At 37.1% G+C, this 19,420-nt stretch overlaps 1 protein-coding gene across 2 annotated transcripts in view; it reads left to right on the forward strand.

Annotated features, from left to right (window-relative positions):
• LNPEP (leucyl/cystinyl aminopeptidase) overlaps positions 1-19,376 on the forward strand; it is a 101,622-nt gene extending 82,246 nt beyond the window's left edge. For both annotated transcript variants that reach the window (XM_011944296.1, XM_011944297.1), the window contains exons 12-18: positions 1,491-1,674; positions 2,786-2,942; positions 10,350-10,534; positions 12,326-12,487; positions 14,422-14,562; positions 15,219-15,300; positions 15,884-19,376. In XM_011944296.1, the coding sequence (XP_011799686.1) occupies positions 1,491-1,674; positions 2,786-2,942; positions 10,350-10,534; positions 12,326-12,487; positions 14,422-14,562; positions 15,219-15,300; positions 15,884-16,015 (1,043 nt within the window). In that variant the 3' untranslated portion in view covers positions 16,016-19,376. The remainder of the gene's footprint in view (positions 1-1,490; positions 1,675-2,785; positions 2,943-10,349; positions 10,535-12,325; positions 12,488-14,421; positions 14,563-15,218; positions 15,301-15,883) is intronic.
• The last annotated feature ends 44 nt before the right edge of the window (positions 19,377-19,420 follow it).

The raw sequence follows: 19,420 nt of genomic DNA on the forward strand, positions 1-19,420 counted from the left end.
TTATTTATTGTGACATAGTCATTATTTATTCATTCACTCACTAATTCAATGGTATTTGTTGAGTACCTGCTAGGTCATAGTTATAGGGGCTGAGGCGTTAGCAGTAAACAAAACAGTAAGCTTATGTAGCTTACATTCTAAAAGTAGTAAACCTCAAGATGCTTAGAAGCATACCCCCATTATAATTAAGTCTACGTTCTTGTTGCCAACTTTAAAAGACATTTCTTCATTAGCAGTCTTAAGGATTTTAAAAATTCATACATATATTTTGTGATCAGTTAACTCTTAGCACTTCATTATTGGTACATTAGTTGACATAATTCCATAGAAATTTCTAACAATTCTCTCAGCATTTATAGTAGAGACCCAAAAAGTGCCTAACCTTTCCTATTATTTTAACCCAATTATTTCTTATTTGTCTCTTATGTAATCTTAAGCCTTCCCTAACGTTTATTTTGCTAGCTTTAAATAATGTGACTTTTCTAAATGACTTTGTTTGTTCTTCCTTTGCTAACATGACAAAGGACAGAGGCCGAAATGGGACACTTTTTTTTTTTTTTTTTTGAGACGGAGTCTCGCTCTGTCACCCAGGCTGGAGTGCAGTGGCCGGATCTCAGCTCACTGCAAGCTCCACCTCCCGGGTTCATGCCATTCTCCTGCCTCAGCCTCCCGAGTAGCTGGGACTACAGGCACTGCCACCTCGCCCGGCTAGTTTTTGTATTTTTAGTAGAGACGGGGTTTCACCATGTTAGCCAGGATGGTCTCGATCTCCTGACCTCGTGATCCTCCCGTCTTGGCCTCCCAAAGTGCTGGGATTACAGGCTTGAGCCACCGCGCCCGGCCATGGGACACATTTTACACTGTTCTCTCACTGTCTTCTACTGCTGTCTCATCCTGCACCTTTACTTTCTCCCTCCCTCTCTCCTCTAGCCACAATGAACTTGGGAGCCAGTTCAGTGCATGGATACCATGTGTACTTTCTCTCTGGGCCTTGAGCACTTAGGTTTCCTACTATATCTTCTTCACTTGGCCAACACCTAAATATTTTGAGGTCTCTTAGAAGAATGACAACTTAGATGTCATTTCTTCCAAGAAATTGCTCCTAACTTTCCCTAGGAGAGTGAGGCATTTTTTCTATGTGCATTCGTTGAATGCTGTCTTTTCTTTTTCTGTCAATAGCGCTTGTATGATATTGTACTTGCCTGGTTACTTTAGACTGTGAGATCTCTAAAAGCAGAGGTATATCTACCTTGTTCACCATTTGATTTCTAGCGCTTAGCTTACAGCCAATAATGCACAGTAAATAAATAATTGTTAAATGAATATCTTGACCTTCACTAACGTGAAAATAACTGTACTTGGAGACAGGCATTTTTTTCTTACTAGAATGATTAAAAATAAACTAACTTAGAAACAAAGCACTCATGTAATTATTTTTTTCTTGTCCAATTGTCTTCTCTCTCAATCTCTCATTTTTTGGTTTCCATTAGGTGTCATCAATCTTACAGAAGAAGTGCTGTGGGTCAAAGTGAATATAAACATGAATGGTTATTATATTGTACACTATGCAGATGATGATTGGGAAGCTCTAATCAATCAGTTGAAAATAAATCCTTATGTTCTGAGTGACAAAGACCGAGCCAACCTTATCAACAACATCTTTGAACTTGCAGGGTAGAGTATACTTAGTTTGAGTTTTTTTCTTTTTTAAAAAGTGTCATTGATGTAAAGAACATATATGAAAAACAGTTTGAAAGAACTAGCATGTATTGGTTGGTACAATTCATTTTGGAGGGTTGGGAAAATACAATATGTGTTCATTGCCTCCAGGGACTTTATAAAACATTAGCTGCAAACATACTGAACAGTTAAATGAAACAGGATTTCATAGTAATTCAAGACTAGATATCAAAAACAGGATACATATTTTGTTGACTAAACAGGAGTTCAGGCTTTATTTCATCAGAGAATTATTTTCAAGCAGCAGTTGGTTTAAGCATGAAAATTAGTGCTTATGCATTGGTTTTGAGGGACATCTCTGATGGCTGGCGCCACCTTATCTGTACTACTTGCCTCTCCAACCACCTTATGCATTATAGAATCCCAAAACCAAGGATGACAGTGACTTCATGTAAAGATATTATCTGAGTAGCATATTACCAATTTAGATTGATGATAGGCTTAGAAACACAGGAACATTTCAGGTTACAAGAATATTCCTTCTGACCTCCCTGGACATTTCCATTTTGTCTCGTTTTTTATGAAGTACCCTTCTTATGTCATCTTAGCCATTACTGCTATGATTTCTATAAAATGGTTAATTTTAAAAATTTACTCACCGTAAATTCACAATAGACCTTGTCATAACAAGTTTGAAAAACAAATTCCCATTAAACCAACAAAATTTTTTAAAAAATTCAGATACTGTCTATGCTATACTCTCTTTCCTGGCAAATATAACTAATTAATACATAAAATTAGTACTATTCATCTTTTCTAACCCAAGATATTATATTTTTGCTGAGTTAGTAGCAATTTACAGGAGACTTAGGAATTAAAAAAATGAGCTATTGTTTATCTTTCTCTTGAAATGCTTCCTTAATCTTGGGCCACATTAACTTAATCAGAGATAATCATATTTAGCTTAACTTTACAGAATGCCACTGTAAGCTTAAATTTTTGGTCTTCAAGACTCGCCATCTAACCCTAAGTTTCTCTCTTAGCATGCATAGAGTTCTTCTGTGTGTCTCTGCATATTTACTTTTCCTGTTCTTTTATCCTTTAGCCTAGGCAAGGTACCTCTCCAGAGGGCCTTTGATTTGATTAATTATCTTGGAAATGAGAACCATACTGCACCCATCACTGAAGCCCTGTTTCAGACAGGCCTCATCTATAACCTCCTTGAAAAACTGGGATACATGGATCTGGCCTCAAGACTGGTGGTAAGTCTGCCTTTTTACCAGCTTCTTGCTATTTATCTTTAATATTATTATTCATGGTTCCATTTTCAGTCAGTAGTAGGCTGAAAAAGCAACCAGTTAAATTCCATTTTCTTCACTTTCCTGCTTGTGAAATCTTTACTTAAAATCAAGATGTTGCTTATGATGAAGAGCTGATAAAGGCTTAGTATGATATAGTCTTGTTTGAATATCAAAATACAGACATTTGACACTACTGTCAAAATGAGGTCACATGAGAATAGTATTTCTCTATTCAAATCCTGTTTTATTTTTACATGATGAATGTTTGAAATAGGCCCTTTTACAAAGTAGATCTCTCCATTAATTTTCTAGTGGTCATTATAAAATGACAGTTATGTTTGTATTGAGAATATTCTGTTTAAGAGTTCTTGCTGATAATTGTCTAATGGCTAATGATGCTGGTGGATATGTTTCTTTTCAAAGCACTAAAGGAGTCTTAGTATTAGAGAGCATTTTACCTTTCTTAATATCAACTGCCTGATCTTAACAGTTGTTATTTTGGATACTTTCAATATTAAACTGTTGAGTGAGACTTTAAAAGCTTGAAAGAGAGTGAAAAATTATTTGTTTTTATCTAATTCTCTGAATTAGCGCATTTTGACAACAGAGTTTGCTTTATAAACTAGTGAGATTTCCCAGGGACCCAGGCAAAAGGCAGCTTTCAGGGAAAGGGAGATAGTATTAGACCAAGAATTAGAATAAGTCTTTGGGGGTTTTGGTATTCTCACTGGTAAAAGGAAGGGGTTGGATTAAATCATTTCTTAAAACAACCTTCTTTCTGCCTGTATTATTGCCTTACCGTGCATCTCCTGTAAACAGTTCTCTCATCACCTGCATGATTCTCAGTGAGTGGAGGGAATGCAGGGCAGAGTGGCCGTGTGGAGCTTGAAAAGCTCTCCTCCTCTAAAAGTTTCTGATCTGACCCCAAAGAAGTTACCCCATCCCTACCCATGAGCAAGATCCTTAAGTTAGATGATTCTCTGAGGTCTCTTCTAATGGTTAAGATTTTTATCATTTTCTGTTTCATAAGGCTTTCAGCTAGCAGCCTTAATAAAAACCAGTGCCTGGAACATGACCTGGCCTGTAGTGACCCTCAGTAAATGTTTAGTGAATAAATGATTGAAACACACCAGAAACACGTGCATTTGAGTGCTTTTACACACCACCGTGCTTAGTGCTTAGTGTAGATTACCTCATTTAATTCTCACACAATGCCAAGGTAGATATTTCTACCCTCATTAAATAAACGAGGAGATGGAATAGCTTCTTTAAAGTCACTTAGCTGGTAAATGATAAAGCTGAGATTCAAACCCAGATTAATTTCACTCCAAAGACTTCTCTTTGTATTATATTGCTATTTGTAAAATTAGTTTGTGTCCTAGCAACGTCGTCTTTCCAGGATACCTTTTGTTAGAAAAATTGAAGCTTTCTTCTTGTCATATTCTTTTGAAAAGCTTGCAGACCATACATTTAAGGTTTCAAGTGACTGACCCACATCTAATTGTTCTCCTAAAAATGAAATTGTCAACTTAAGAGACTTTTTTATATCTAAAATGTTAATAATGACTTTTTAAAACAATATTTATGTGCCTTTCCAAGAAGTATGCAAATAGCTTACTCATCTCTTTAGGGCAAACTTAGAATCCAATAGCAACTTTCTAGTGTTCATATAATAAAGAGATTGGCCATTAGTTAACCAATTCGCCTATTGTTGATAGACATTTGCGTTATTTGTAGTTTGAAGCTATCATGAATAGCACTGTTATGATGTCTTCGATGAATGTCTTTATGCATTTCTATGGGGTGTATGTCTGGAAATGGGATTATTGAATCATAACACATGCATAGTTAATACTGTACTATCAAATAGTTCTTCAAAGTTGTACCAATTTACACTTAGCAGTGTATGAGAATTCTATGTGCTCTATATCTTGGCTGATAATTATCATTCATATTAAATCCTTTTTAGCCATGTGGATAGGTGCATAGTGGTACTGCAATTTTGACTTTAATTTACATTTTTCTACTGATGTGAAGATGATTTTCTTTTTGATACATGTATTGACCATTACATGTTCTTTTGTGAAATGCCCATCTTTTGCTTATTTTTCTGTTAAATTGTCTGCCTTTTTCTTGTTGATTTGTAAGAGTTCTGTATATATCCTAGATATGAATCTTTTGTTGGTCATGTATATTTGCAAATATCTTCTCCTACTCCATCTTGCTTTTTTACTCTCTTAATGATTTTTTATTAATATGAGTTTTAAATTTTAATGTAATCTAGCTTATGAAATATTTTCCTACCCCTAGATATTCTGCGTTCTCTTCTGAAACTTTATTATTTTATCCTTTACATTTAGATCTATGATCCATCTGAAATTGATTTTTGTGGATGGTGTGAGGTAGACACCAAGATTCATTCTTTTCAGTCTGGATATCCAGTTATCCCCAGGACCAGTATATTTTAAAATATTGCATAGAATTATGTTTGAGGTAATTAGTATAATAACAGCCTTTGGGGTAGTATATTAATTTCCTAGGGCTATCAAAACAAGTCCTTGCAAACTTGATGTCTTAAAATAACAGAAATTTATTCTCTCATAGTTCTGGAAGCTAGAAGGCCAAAATCAAGGTATTGGCAGAGTAAGGTTTGTTCCTTCTGACGAAGAACCTGTTCCGTTCCCCCTCTCCTAACTTCAAGTGATTGCCAGCAATCCTTGGTATTCCTGGGCATGTTGGTGCCTCACCACGGCCTTTGTCTCTGTCAACACAGTGTTCTCCCTGTATTTCTGTGTCCATATTTCCCCATTCTTAGATTAAGATCCACCATAACCAGGATGACCTCATCTTAACTTGATTGTACCTGCAAAGACCCTATTCCTAAATAAGGTCATATTCATAGGTCCCAGGCAGACACAAAATTTGAGGGGATACTATTCAACCTACTACAGGTGGCAATAAATAAGATTAGTGCATATCACTCACTTTTTTTCACTATTAAAGGGCAGTGTTGGTTCTGAATATACCATGAGGAGGCAGAATATCTCCCGACTCTGAAGCTGCCCAGTTAAACTTCATAATGGCAGAAGTCAATCTTCTCCTTGCCTCTCTATTAACTCTGTTTAGAGCTTAGTGCTCAGGAAGCACTTGATACTTACCTTTTCTTTCAACTGCATCTTCATCCCAGATGATTTCCGGCTTTCTGGGCAGATATGTGTTTATTAGGAACATACTTCAAGGAGGGATCGAGGGACTGATGGATAGAGGGCAAGGGCAGAAGGCTTAGTATGTGTTTCCAAGATCGGACGCCCTTTTACTGCTGTATGTCTTCATATGGTTAGCTAAAAGCCCAGTTAACTTTAGTTCACCAAGAGGGAGAACGTGTCTTTTTAATATTCTTATTCTAATATTAGGGCATTCTGGTAGCATCAGTACTCCCAAACTAGGAAATCTGACATTCTACAGTTAGGAATTGGGATGGCAGACATTTATGAATCCTTGGATGTGATGTTCAAATGTATTAGTGTCTAAGACTGATTTCTAATTAACTTCTGTATCATTGGAACCAAAGTATTATGTGCATTTATTGGTCATTTTGTTATAAAGGCTGCACATGACATATGCTGCATTTTGTGATGCTGTGGTGTTGTGATGGGTAGGGTCTGGAGGCACATTTCAGTTGTGTTAAATTGTTCACATCTGATGTTAACATCTGATCCTAGCCATATTCCTGTTTTATCACTTATAAATCTGTCATTCTTTTACATATGAGGCATTGGTGGGATAAACCTTTGGCAATAAAAACTGACATTTCACTTTTAAGAAACTCAGTTGACCCAGGAAAGAACTCTCTGGGCATATCAGTGTAAAATTAAAGCAGTAAATCAAAATGTAATATACAACATAAGTGCTAGCATCTTTCCCTGCCTGTTTTATTTTAAAAATAATTTAATATTATTGTTGTTGTTGCATTTTATTACAAATCCAGTGTTTGTAGCTTGTATAACCCATCAATTTATTTCCTCTCTTCACTTGCTGTTTCACTTTGTAAAATCATAGAGTTGAATGAGCTTAAATTTCAAAAAAATTAATTTGGAGCCATAGAAAAACTTTTCATTTTGTTTCTAAAAGGGAAAGGTAATTTGAAGCACATACTTTGTTTCATTAATATTAATTAATATTAAAAACCTGGATTACTTATAAAAATGGTATTTTATAACAGGATTTTTCTAATAATATAATTATTCTTTCTTAAAATGTTTTACTCTCTTATGTTATAATTTGAAATACATTTAAGCGACTATTTTGAGAACTTGTCTTAATGATTTCATACGGAGACTAACTAGTAAAATTGCTCCCTGTAATTCGGTGGTGTGACTGCTCAGGAATTAGCCACAGCCATCTTCAAGTGTCAGATTTCCTTTGCTTTCAGGACTTTAAGTGCCATTCTTTCCATTGCTGCCTTTGTGTTCTAGTAAATGCTCAGTGAGTATTGCCATTGTTCTTCACTGATTTTGTTTTTTTAAATAGGATTTCAAGCATGTGATTTTTTTTCTCACATTCTTCATTTGTTCCTATTTGACTGTTATGAGTAGGATTTAAATTTCTTTTGTTCTCCAGTCATTTGGGATGGTTTTCTATCATAATGCTATTGAGAAGGTAAAGCCAGTGAAGATACCATGTAGAATGAAGTCAGGTGTGTCAAGTGGAATCTCCTGCATTGCTTGTCCATTCCTTGCATTGTCAGTCAGCATAGCAACTATTTTTCTACTTCATGTCCTCCCAATGACTCAAAAGCTTTACCACTCACACATTCCACAAGGTGTCTGTTCTGTGTTTCATTGCTTTTGAAATAAACACAAGCAAGTTGACATGTTATCACAAACCTTGAGTTATTTTCCTTGAAGATTCTTTTTTTCCATTCTCATATTCAGCTCCACAAGATGCTTATTCAGAGTAAGTCATTGCTAGGATAATGGCCTCAATAGTTTAAAAATTTCCAAATAGGATTCATTTTAGGTATTGACAGTGGTAGTCAGTGGTACTCACTGTCAATACCTAAAAGAAAGGAAGAAAGCAATGCTCTGTGAAGAACTTGAGCTAAACTTCTGAAGTTAAGGGTTGTTGTATGTGGTCGTCTGTGGTACATGATTACTTGAGATGAGATGCCACGATGGTGGTGGAGGTAAAGAAGTACCAGAGGGAAGAAATCCTCCCGTGCTGATTACTGCAGAGGGGGTATCTGTTGAATTTTTTTCATTTTGGTCCTCCTTACATAGCCATGAAGGTTTTCTAAAGAATACCTAAAAATGGCCGGGCGTGGTGGCTCACGCCTGTAATCCCAGCACTTTGGGAGGCCGAGGCGGGTGGATCACGAGGTCAGGAGATCGAGACCATCCTGCCTAACATGGTGAAACCCCGACTCTACTAAAAATACAAAAAAAAAAAAAAATTAACCAGGCATGGTGACGGGTGCCTGTAGTCCCAGCTACTCGGGAGGCTGAGGCAGGAGAATGGCGTAAACCCAGGAGGCAGAGCTTGCGGTGAGCTGAGATCGCGCCACTGCACTCTAGCCTGGTTGACAGAGCAAGACTCCATCTCAAAAAAAATAAATAAATAAAGAATACCTAAAAACATTTTTTATATCAGAATGTTTGTTCCTTCTAGTGGTATTCATAAAAGCATATTTCATATGATGCTTTTTAAAATCTCATGTGTCCTCACCCCCCACCCACCGTGCACAACTTGCAGAATGGAAATACTTCGACATGCTATTAACAGCTTTGGTGTTTTCATTTTGGAGAGAGATGAAAAAAGTGTTTGTTAGTACCTTAATACCACAAGTATATGTTTAGCAATGACATCCCATACCAATGGACTAGATAGTAGATGATATTAATGGATAACTATTAGTTTTCTTAAGTATGATAAGGTATTATGATTCTGTAAGAGAATGTTCTGGTATGTGAGTTGCATGCCAAAGTATTTATAAATGAAATATCATATCTGTATCTTACTTTCATATTGTTCAGCTAAAACAAGAAAAAACGTGTGTGTGTGTGTGAGATACACACTTGAAAACGAAGCAAATGTCAGAATGTTAAAAACCGGTGAATCTAGATGAACAGTGTATGGGTGTTTATTGTACTATCTTTTTTTGTAGGTTTGAAAGTTGTTTAAATAGAAACTTGGGAGAAAAAATAAACTATAAACAACTATTCTTCCCTGCAGGCCTCATTTCCTTGCTAATTTAGTTAATTTGTTATAGCATCAAACTAGTTGATAATGTTAAATATACCTTTAATATTGGATTCAGAAACAGTTAAACATTATCAGTAAAGAAGTTTATTTTTCTCTCATTGCTTTATAGGTTTATAGATTGTAAAGTCACAAGGTCAGGAAGTTCTGACTTCCTTCCAGCAGTGGTTATAAGTGACACTTTTTGGCAGGAAAATAACTTCTAGCTGAGTACAGATAGAAGTGCAGCAGGCCGGGCGCGGTGGCTCAAGCCTGTAATCCCAGCATTTTGGGAGACCGAGATGGGCGGATCATGAGGTCAGGAGATCGAGACCATCCTGGCTAACACGGTGAAACCCCGTCTCTACTAAAAAATACAAAAAACTAGCCGGGCGTGGTGGCGGGCGCCTGTAGTCCCAGCTACTCGGGAGGCTGAGGCAGGAGAATGGCGTGAACCCGGGAGGCGGAGCTTGCAGTGAGCTGAGATCTGGCCACTGCATTCCAGCCTGGGTGACAGAGCAAGACTCCGTCTCAAAAAAAAAAAAAAAAAAAAGAAGTGCAGCAAAGAGTTTCCCTACTGCACAGAAGTCATTAATTTTTTTCTGAGTTAATATCACTAAAAGTTCCCCTTAGCTATAGCAGTCTTATGCATAGCCTTTACATCAAATGGTTTCATCCCAGCTGTATGTGGGCTTCATATGTCAGTTGATATTTAATGAGTAATATCTATGCCTTTTTTTTGCCTCATTGGATAAATTTTGGGGAAAAGAGATCTGATTGTCCTAATTTTTTTTTTTTTTTGAGGCGGAATCTTGCTCTGTTGCCCAGGCTGGAGTGCAATGATGCTATCCTGGCTCACTGCAACCTCCACCTCCTGGGTTCAGGTGATTCTCCTGCTTCAGCCTCCTGATTAGCTGGGATTACAGGCACCACCACCATGCCTTTCTAGAGATGTTTCACCGTGTTGTCCAGGCTGGTCTCAAACTCCTGACCTCAGGTGATCTGCCTGCCTCGGCCTCCCAACATGCTGGGATTACAGGCATGAGACACTGTGCCTGGCAGTAATTGTCCTGTTTTTTTCTGATTGTCCTAATTATTATTAAGCCATTATAATCTATTTTGTCTGTCTAGACCAGGGTATTTAAATTACTTCAAAACCAAATTCAACAACAAACTTGGACTGATGAGGGCACTCCATCTATGCGAGAGCTTCGGTCAGCCCTGCTAGAGTTTGCCTGCACCCACAACCTGGGGAACTGCTCCACTACTGCCATGAAACTGTTTGATGACTGGATGGCGTCCAATGGAACTCAAAGGTGAAGTACTCTACTCAGATGAATTATCTTCTTTTTCTTTATCTCAGATCTTATACAGAAACCAGGGTATTCTCATCCTGGGTCATAAATGTTATAAAACTGAGTGTTGGTGTAGGTGAACTCTATGTATCTGCAGTCTCAAACAAGACTTTTTAAAAAATTATGGTAAAATACACACAACAGAAAATTCATCTTAACCATTTTTTACTGTACAGTTCAGTAGTGTTAAGTATATTCACATTATTGTGTACTTATTTTCAGAACTTTTACATCTTACAAAACTGAAACTCTGTACCCATTGAATAATTCCTCACTTCCTCTCCCCACCAGTCCCTGGTAACCACTATTCTACTTCCTGTTTTTGTGAGTTTGACTACACTGTGTATCTCATATAAGTAGAGTCATAGAGAATTTGCTTTTTTTGTGACTGGCTTATTTCATTTACCATAATATCTTCAAGGTTCTTCCATGTTGTAGCATGCATTAAAATTTCTTTCTTTCTTTTCTTTTTTTTGGAGACGGAGTCTTGCTCTGTCACCCAGGCTGGAGTGCAGTGGTGCGATCTCAGCTCACTGCAACCTCCACCTCCTGGGTTCCAGTGATTCTCCTGCCCCAGCCTCTGGAGTAGCTGGGATTACAGGCATCTGCCACCACACCTGGCTAATTTTTGTATATTTAGTAGAAACGGGGTTTCACCATGTTAGCCAGGCTGGTCTGGAACTCCTGACCTCAGAAAATCTGCATGCCTAGGCTTCCCAAAGTGCTGGGATTGCAGGCATGAGCCACCACACCCGGCTAAAATTTCTTTCTTTTTAAAGGCTGAATAATTTTCCATTGTATGTATATACCACATTTTGTTTATCCATTCATTCATGGACAGACCTTTGTGTTGCTTGTACCTTTTAGCTATTGTGAATAATAATGCCATGCACATGGGTATGCAAATATCTCCTAGTGACCCTGGTTTCAGTTCTTTTGGATATATACCCAGAAGTAGTATTGGTGGATCATATGGCAATTCTAGTTTTAATTTTTTGAGGAACTGCCGTATTGTTTTCTACAGCAGCTGCACCATTTTATATTCCCAACAACAGTGCACAAGCATTCCAATTTCTCTACATCCTTGCCAGCACTTGCCATTTTCTGGGTTTTTGATAGCAGCCATCCTAATGGGTGTGAGGTGATAAACAAGTGTCTTAATTTAGAAATAAAACATTGCAGGTAGAGTTAACAGTTAATAGAAAAGCTGTTGGTGGTAATTGGTTCTCTCCAGCTCCTTACCATACATTGTGGAGAGAAGATTCAAGCATCAGATGAAGAGTTGGGATGGAGGATTTGGATAACCTTTTGAGGTCTTTCCAAGCTCTGAGATCTTAATAAAGGCAGTAGACTATGTTTTCTCCCTGTACCCCATTTACTGCTATATTTCTACCACGAAACTTATCACACTGAATTGTAATGCATGTGTTTATTGCTCTATACTTCGGAATAGCCTGTGAGTTCTCAGAAGACAGAGGCTCTCATTCCTCTTCCGCTCCCTGGTGTCCAGCCTGTTGCCTGCGTAGTTCTTTGTGAGTTCTCAGTGAATATTAAATTGAACTAATGTATCCATAGTTGCACTGCTAGGAAAATAGCAGTCACTGAATTAAACTTTTTCTCAGCCCTAAATTATTTACTCAAACTTGTTATTATTACCGACCCTCACACCAGAAACTCCACCACAGCCAACTCTTCACCTTTGTATTCAGAATATTTTCTTGTTATTCTCATGTTTGACCACCTCTCTTACAGCCTACCTACTGACGTCATGACAACTGTGTTCAAAGTTGGAGCGAAAACTGACAAAGGCTGGTCTTTCCTTTTGGGCAAATACATTTCTATAGGCTCTGAAGCAGAGAAGAACAAAATACTAGAAGCACTTGCCAGCTCAGAGGATGTGCGGAAGCTTTACTGGTATGAAACCACCGGAGGAATATGATATACAGAAACCAAAAGAATACAAACACTGTGCTCCTGGGTAGGAGCTCATTTTTGAGGGGATCTGCTTTCCTCCCTTCTGTTACAGGCCAGTCCTAAGTTGGACAGTCTGGTGAGGAGACCACAGGTGCTGGGCTTTATCTTTATGGACAAGCAGAAAATCCTTTCCCAAAAGGGATTGCAAGATGTCAGGAGTCACAGCCCCCCTCCTCCTCCTTGCTCAAAAAGTCTTCCTCCCCTTGGAGTGTTGTCTTGTACCCCACAATTGGTACTCCATATTTTGGGATCAAGGCATTGCTTTGTGCAAGCTGTCATTTTAAAAATGCAGATATTTCAGAAAAAGATAACATATTAAACCTTCTAGGTTCTATGTTCATATGAATTTATTTGTCAGACTTTTCCTTTTTAATATGTGGTGATGAAGGCCCAGAAGTAGGAGTGTCATATGGATGAAGGTAGGGCAGCAAGTCGGGCCTCCTGACAGAAAGAACAGGCAGTGGTGGGGCCGAGGAGCTCTACGTAGCCAAGAGGAATATGGAGGTATCTGGTGGAGCGAAAGAGCACAGATGTTAAAAGTCACACTGAGGATAGAAGGAGGCTTCTGGGTCTCATTACTTCTGTTGTATGATTTTGCTCAGATAAATCTTAATAGTGTCCCAGAGATGTCCTCAGTACCTGTCCAGATGCACTTACCAAAAGATATACTGTAAATAGTCATTTTCTTTAAAGTATTAGCCAGCCTCTGATTTAACAAATAGAGAAAAATCATTGTTTTTAAACTGTACTAGTAATACACTAATAATGCCCATGATAAAGTATTCAAACAGTATCTGAGAATATAGAGTAAAATATGAAAGCATTTCTTATGATCCTTCACTTCCATTCTCGTTTTCTCTGTTAACAACAGTGTCAGTCCTGGTCTTTGTATTCATCTGTGGGAATAGATATATGTACAGATGTATGTATGTACATACATATATACCTACATATTTAACCGCATTTTTAAAACCACGTTAGTTTTATACCATACTCAGTGTTTTGTGACAGTCTTTTTAGTGAATGATCAGACTGTAAGATTTTCCATGTCACTTCATGAAGCCTGCTTTATAAAAAAAGAAAAAAAAAACTGAAGTGTTTTTATGGCTTCATAATATTCTGTAGTATGGCTCTATCATAATTTATTTAACCCATCACGTTTTGTTGTGCTTTTGTTTTCTTCCCTCCTAAAAATACTGCCACAGTCTTGGAGTAGGGGGTGGTTTCTCACTGTAAACAACTAGTACAGCATAGTAGATGAGAACTGCTTTCGTTCAGATGTCAGGCTTTGGTATTTATTACTGTGTAACTGTGGGTCAATTAGATAACCTCAGTTTCTTCAACTATAAAATTGAGTTAGGTAGTATTAATAAATACCTACTTTATAGCATTGTTGTGTCAAGGACTTAGAACATTATTTAGTACATAGTGTCAGTAAATGTTTACTATGAACATTAATAAAAGTGTATTCTGAAATATATCCTAATTTTCAAATAATTCAAATGGCCTAATTTAAGAATGGTAGTATAACATACCTGCCCATTCAAATCAAATAAGGTTTTTATGAGAAAAAATACCCCCCTCCCGAATTGTAATAAATTCTACCAGAATTTATTTCCTAAATGTTTTTACTGTTTAAAAACTATTTATTGTCATGTGACAATATAGGTAAATGTCTATTTCATTGGTGAGTCCTTTCTTGGTTAAAAAAAATGACATTTTCAATCTATAGATCAATCGTAGACTAATGCAACAGTTATTTCTTGAGTTGCTACCGAGCTTTAATTAGGAAACCATACTGATTTTAATTTAAGTTCAGTCATCACTTCTTCATGAATAATAATTTTGGAGGCTAAATCTGCTTTACTCTTCAGGTTAATGAAAAGTAGCCTGAATGGAGATAACATCCGAACACAGAAGCTGTCTTTTATCATTAGAACAGTGGGTCGACATTTTCCTGGACACTTACTGGCATGGGATTTTGTCAAAGAGAACTGGAATAAGCTTGTACAGAAGTAAGTTTCTCAGAAAACTATTAACTTTTAGTATTCTCAAGTTGTGCATTTGAAAAAAGTTCCCAGTGTTGTGTTGGCTCACAGAAGTTAGGATTTTCTGTGAGAGGAAAAATACTTCCATGACAGTTTAATTGAAACATCCGAAAATTTTCACATTTGTTAACATAATTCCATAGCATGAATCATTTAACAGTAGCATTCCATCTAAGTTCTAATTAAGGCTAGCCTTGCTTGGCACTAGGTTACTTAGCTCAGCATGGCTACAGACTATTTCACAGCAACCATTTAGCTATGCATATTGAAAAATACCTCTGCATTGCCAAGGCATCAGTTAAGAACTCACATTCAGCTAGATGCAGATGTAGGCTTTTTGCTACTTTTAAATCCATAACGGCATTTCTGGGTGTACAGTGTGATCTTCGACGATATTAAGCGGATTAATAATTTGTCTGCATGTTCTGAACTCTTCCCTTTTTCTGCCCACCTTTCTTTCCCGCCGGCAATAAGTATGCATAGGGCTACCCCAGTTTCCTCAGCTGTGGTCCCGGAAGGAGGATTCCACTCTGTCTTTGTCATTAAAGACTCCTTTGCACTCAGGAACAATGTTTTACCAGCAGCTGCCAAATTTTTTTGCTCTTGGTTTTGTGTTTCTTCAGGTTCCATCTGGGGTCCTATACCATACAAAGTATTGTTGCTGGATCAACTTACCTGTTTTCAACAAAGGCACATTTATCTGAGGTTGGTTTTATAAAATGCTAGTACAGAGACTGGGCAACCCTCCGCACACCCCGGCCAGGCTACTCAGTTTAAGGGAGATGGTGGATTTTCGTGCTAGTTCCTGTCTCTTGTCTCTGTCTTCCTTAATCAGTACTAATGATTCAGCATTGTGATTACTTCTAGAGGGTGGCATATATGATAATGAGGAAAAATTCTGATTCCATTCTCTTCCCTTGTCTCCCTAATATAAATAATTTAAGGGGTCATAAAATTGTTCGGAAGAATTGCATTCTTAGGGTGAATTCGTAGCACCAAGCCTTTGTACTCTACCTTATTTATTGTTACTTAAACATCTCCTCAGTTCCATTTTAAGTTAGAAAAAATGTATCCGTGTGGGAGTAAAAAGATTTCCTTTTTAAAATTGTTTCAGATATCACCATATTGATTGGGAACTCCATGTAGATACCTTGAATATTAAAGTACTTCTTTCTACTGCTTTCAAGATAGCAGCATAGCCATCACTAAGTTAAAGTTTATTTTAAAAGCTGGAGTTACCTAAGGTTTATTGTCCTTCTTTTGAAATTCTTCTGTGTGGAACTTACAGGTTCAGGCATTCTTTGAAAATCAGTCAGAGGCAACCTTCCGGCTTCGTTGTGTCCAGGAGGCTTTGGAAGTCATTCAGTTGAATATCCAGTGGATGGAGAAGAACCTAAAAAGTCTCACATGGTGGCTGTAGCATGCACAACCGCACCTCATTTTGTCGCCCATTCAGAGAGCTTGTAAGCTTGGGCTCTGCTGCTTTTTCAAAAGCCAAGGTAAAGCCAGGATCGCTGCCAAGTTGTTTGCACTCTTAGGAGTTCTAGTTAGCTCAGGGCCTGACTGTATTTTTCATCCATCTTTTCTGAAACTTTGGGCAGTATGTAGTTATTTATTATAAAATTATATTCACCTAAATGCCAACCATCTACAAAAACAATGAGTAATTTTTCTACTTTGAAGATACACAAATGGGGGGAAAAAACCCTGTTTTGGAATTCTGTTCTATTCCTCAGTATACAGAAAGTTACTGACACAGTAAAACAAGGAAAGTTCTACCCTAAGAGCCGCCATCACTGCAGGCCGCTGATTTGTCAGCCATCTGTTGCTTCTTATTGATAGATGGTATTGGAATGTGGTACAAAGTTAGCTCTGAAGAATATGATAATGAAGACAATAAAGCATGCACTGTAAGAACCGACCTCAGGTGTGCAAATCTACTTTGATTTGGGGTTTTGATTAATTCTTTATTTTTCTGAAAAAAAGGTTAAATAATGTCTGTAACTATTGTGGTTTTTTTCCTGCAGGATAGCCAGGTGCTACAGATTTTTTAAATTTTTGTTGTATTGAAAAGCTAAACAAGGCCAAAAGGTTAAATGTTTTGAATATTTAAGACTTTCTTTTTCATGTTTTATAGCGTTACCATAGGAAACTGTTCCAAACTGAGGTAACTTTAATTAAAATTGTTTCATTCATAAATGGTGATAGTCCCCAAATCTGTACACCTTTATCACTCCCTGCCGTAGATATACTTTAGGTTAGTATTTCTACATTCGTGGCAAGCATTTTGCTAACACCAGTGTTTTTCATTGTGACTTTTATCACTATTACTAAGAATGCAATTTAAGTTGCCTTTTGGCATCATAGATCATGGAAACTTTCTCTCTGAATCATACCCATGTGTGAATTTTCATTTTATATGATAGTGTAGCATATTATAAGCGTATTTTAAAACAGGGCCTTTGAGAAATTGAAAAAAAAAATTATTTGAAGTTCACCATAGTACCTTAAAGGAACAAAGAGAATGTGGGATAGGAGTAACTTGAATTCATGTTTAGTATGGTGGGCTTTGAATTTTTTTCACTATCAGAAATCGTGCTTTTGTTTAGTTAAAAATTACAGTTTTTCTTTTTTGTGTGTCCAAACTAGCATAAAAGGAGTGGTCAAAGAAGGAAAGAAAGAAAAATGAGGGAGGATGTCCAAAGCTGTATGGCATTTTACTCCTTCTGAAAGAGAAATACTGTAGTTGAATTTTTGAGCTATGCAGACTTATACCTAGATTGTTGTGTTTCTTTGATTCTTAGGAGAAAAGCTGTCTTCCTAATAACTCTTGAGAACTATGTTTGAAAACAGTTTCTATGTACATAAAAAGGGTAGTTACCCATTTGTGAGCACTTAAAACACTCCACAGAGTCAGACAGTGGGAAAGGTCACCTTTTTTGTTCAGCAGGTATAAAGTTAGAATGTGTGGAATTGTGAATAAAATTATATTTTATTTTATGAAAATATTTTTATATAATAAAATTTAAAAGGCTGGTAAGCTAAAAAAAAGTCGTCTTTAATACTAGTGTGTTTTCCCCAATTTAGTCTTTTCTAAACCTTATCTGTTTTAGAGTAGAAAATATTATATCCTGAGAATCACAGGATCATCTAAGTATGTCTTATTCAACTGAGGTGATTGTAAGTCTTTATTCTTGTGCTTTGGTTAAATGAATGATAATTTAGTTTATAGTGAAAGTTAATGTGTTTTTATATTTTTGGAGTGAGGGAAAAATACTAAACTTTTGAAAGTTTTGTTGTTGTTGCTGGTTTTTTACCATGTTGTACTAAATTCCACTTTGATACAAAATTTAAATTTTGTAACTTCTCAAAATCAGTTAAGATTCTTCAGTTTTACCTGTGCTTCTTGACATCGCTCCTGTAACGTATGTTAGTTAACTCTGCATATGGCAAATCTTGTCTTGAATTATATCATTTCTCTCCCTCTCTCTGTCTCTCTCTGTCTCTGTCTCTCTCTTTCTCTCTCTCTCTCTCTCTCTGTGTGTGTGTGTATGTGTGGTGTGGGGGGTATTGTTATGAGTAAAACCTTATCAAAACTTGGCCTAAAAAAGAGATAACTCATGATCCATTGCTATCTTTATTACTCAAAGGCTGTTCATTCCCTTGATACCAGATCCATAGTAGTTGTAGGTTTTTGTTGTTCTTGCCCTTACCTTAATTATTTGTAGTTTTAGTAGGCCTTGCCTCAGTTTTTCCCACAGAATTCCATAATTTTAATATTGAACTAACCCATCTATCTAGGACTTCTAAAAACTACATCAGGAAGATGAGGTTAAATGAGAGGTAGAACTTGCGGTGTAATAGGTATAATGGTAGCTTTCAAAGTTTTATCTTCTCAAAACATTGTCTTAGCCACTGTGTTTCTGAGAACTCAGACTGAAGCACAGAAGTCACAGTATGCTTCTTTTATTTAAGCACACAGATTCATGACACAAGTACTTGTCGAACAAGTGTTCTCATTGCAGAGAGGTCTACTTGAATATAAAAGGGACATCATACTAGATTATTTAAAAAAAGAGAATTGGAAATCTAGAATTGTGGAAGAAATATTTATGCTTTGGAGATCTAAAAAGTTATGAATGTAGGAATTGGATGAGTCCAGTTTGTTCTGTAATATAAAATGGTTAGATATATTAAACTGCAAGTAGTATCAGCTTCACTATAAGCTTGGGCCCTCCTCCGTCCTGTTTTATTTAAGTCTCTTTAAATGAAATTTTGTTGTCATTGTTTCAGCATTCATGAACTTTCCTAGTATCACAGGTTCTACTTTAATTTTCTTTGCCATATGTGTTTCCATTTTATGGGACATTAGCCACCATAGGAACAGAAGAGTTGTCAGAAGACTCCTGGGTATAGAGAGCAAATCAAGCTGCATCAGTATTATAGGGTACCAAACAGAATCCTTTCTATCAGGAAATAAGAAATCAATTAAGTGTTGGCTGGGCGTGGTGGCTCACGCCTGTAATCCCAGCATTTTGGGATGCCAAGGTGGGAGGACCATTCCAGACCAGCCTGGAGTTCTAGACCAGCCTGGCCAACATGGCAAAACCCCGTCTCTACTAAAAATATGCAAATTAGCTGGGCGTGGTGGTGCACACCTGTAATCCCAGCTACTTGGTAGGCATGAGAATTGCTTGAACCCAGGACGTGGAGGGTGCAGTGAGCCAAGGTTATGCCGCTGCACTCCAGCCTGGGTAACAGAGTGAGACTGTCTCAAAAAAAAAAAAAAAAAAAAAGAGTTAAGTGTTGATTTTGTTGGATTACT

The sequence above is a fragment of the Colobus angolensis genome, unplaced genomic scaffold (assembly GCF_000951035.1).
Source record: "Colobus angolensis palliatus isolate OR3802 unplaced genomic scaffold, Cang.pa_1.0 Scaffold23, whole genome shotgun sequence".
NCBI classification, from domain to species: domain Eukaryota; kingdom Metazoa; phylum Chordata; class Mammalia; order Primates; family Cercopithecidae; genus Colobus; species Colobus angolensis.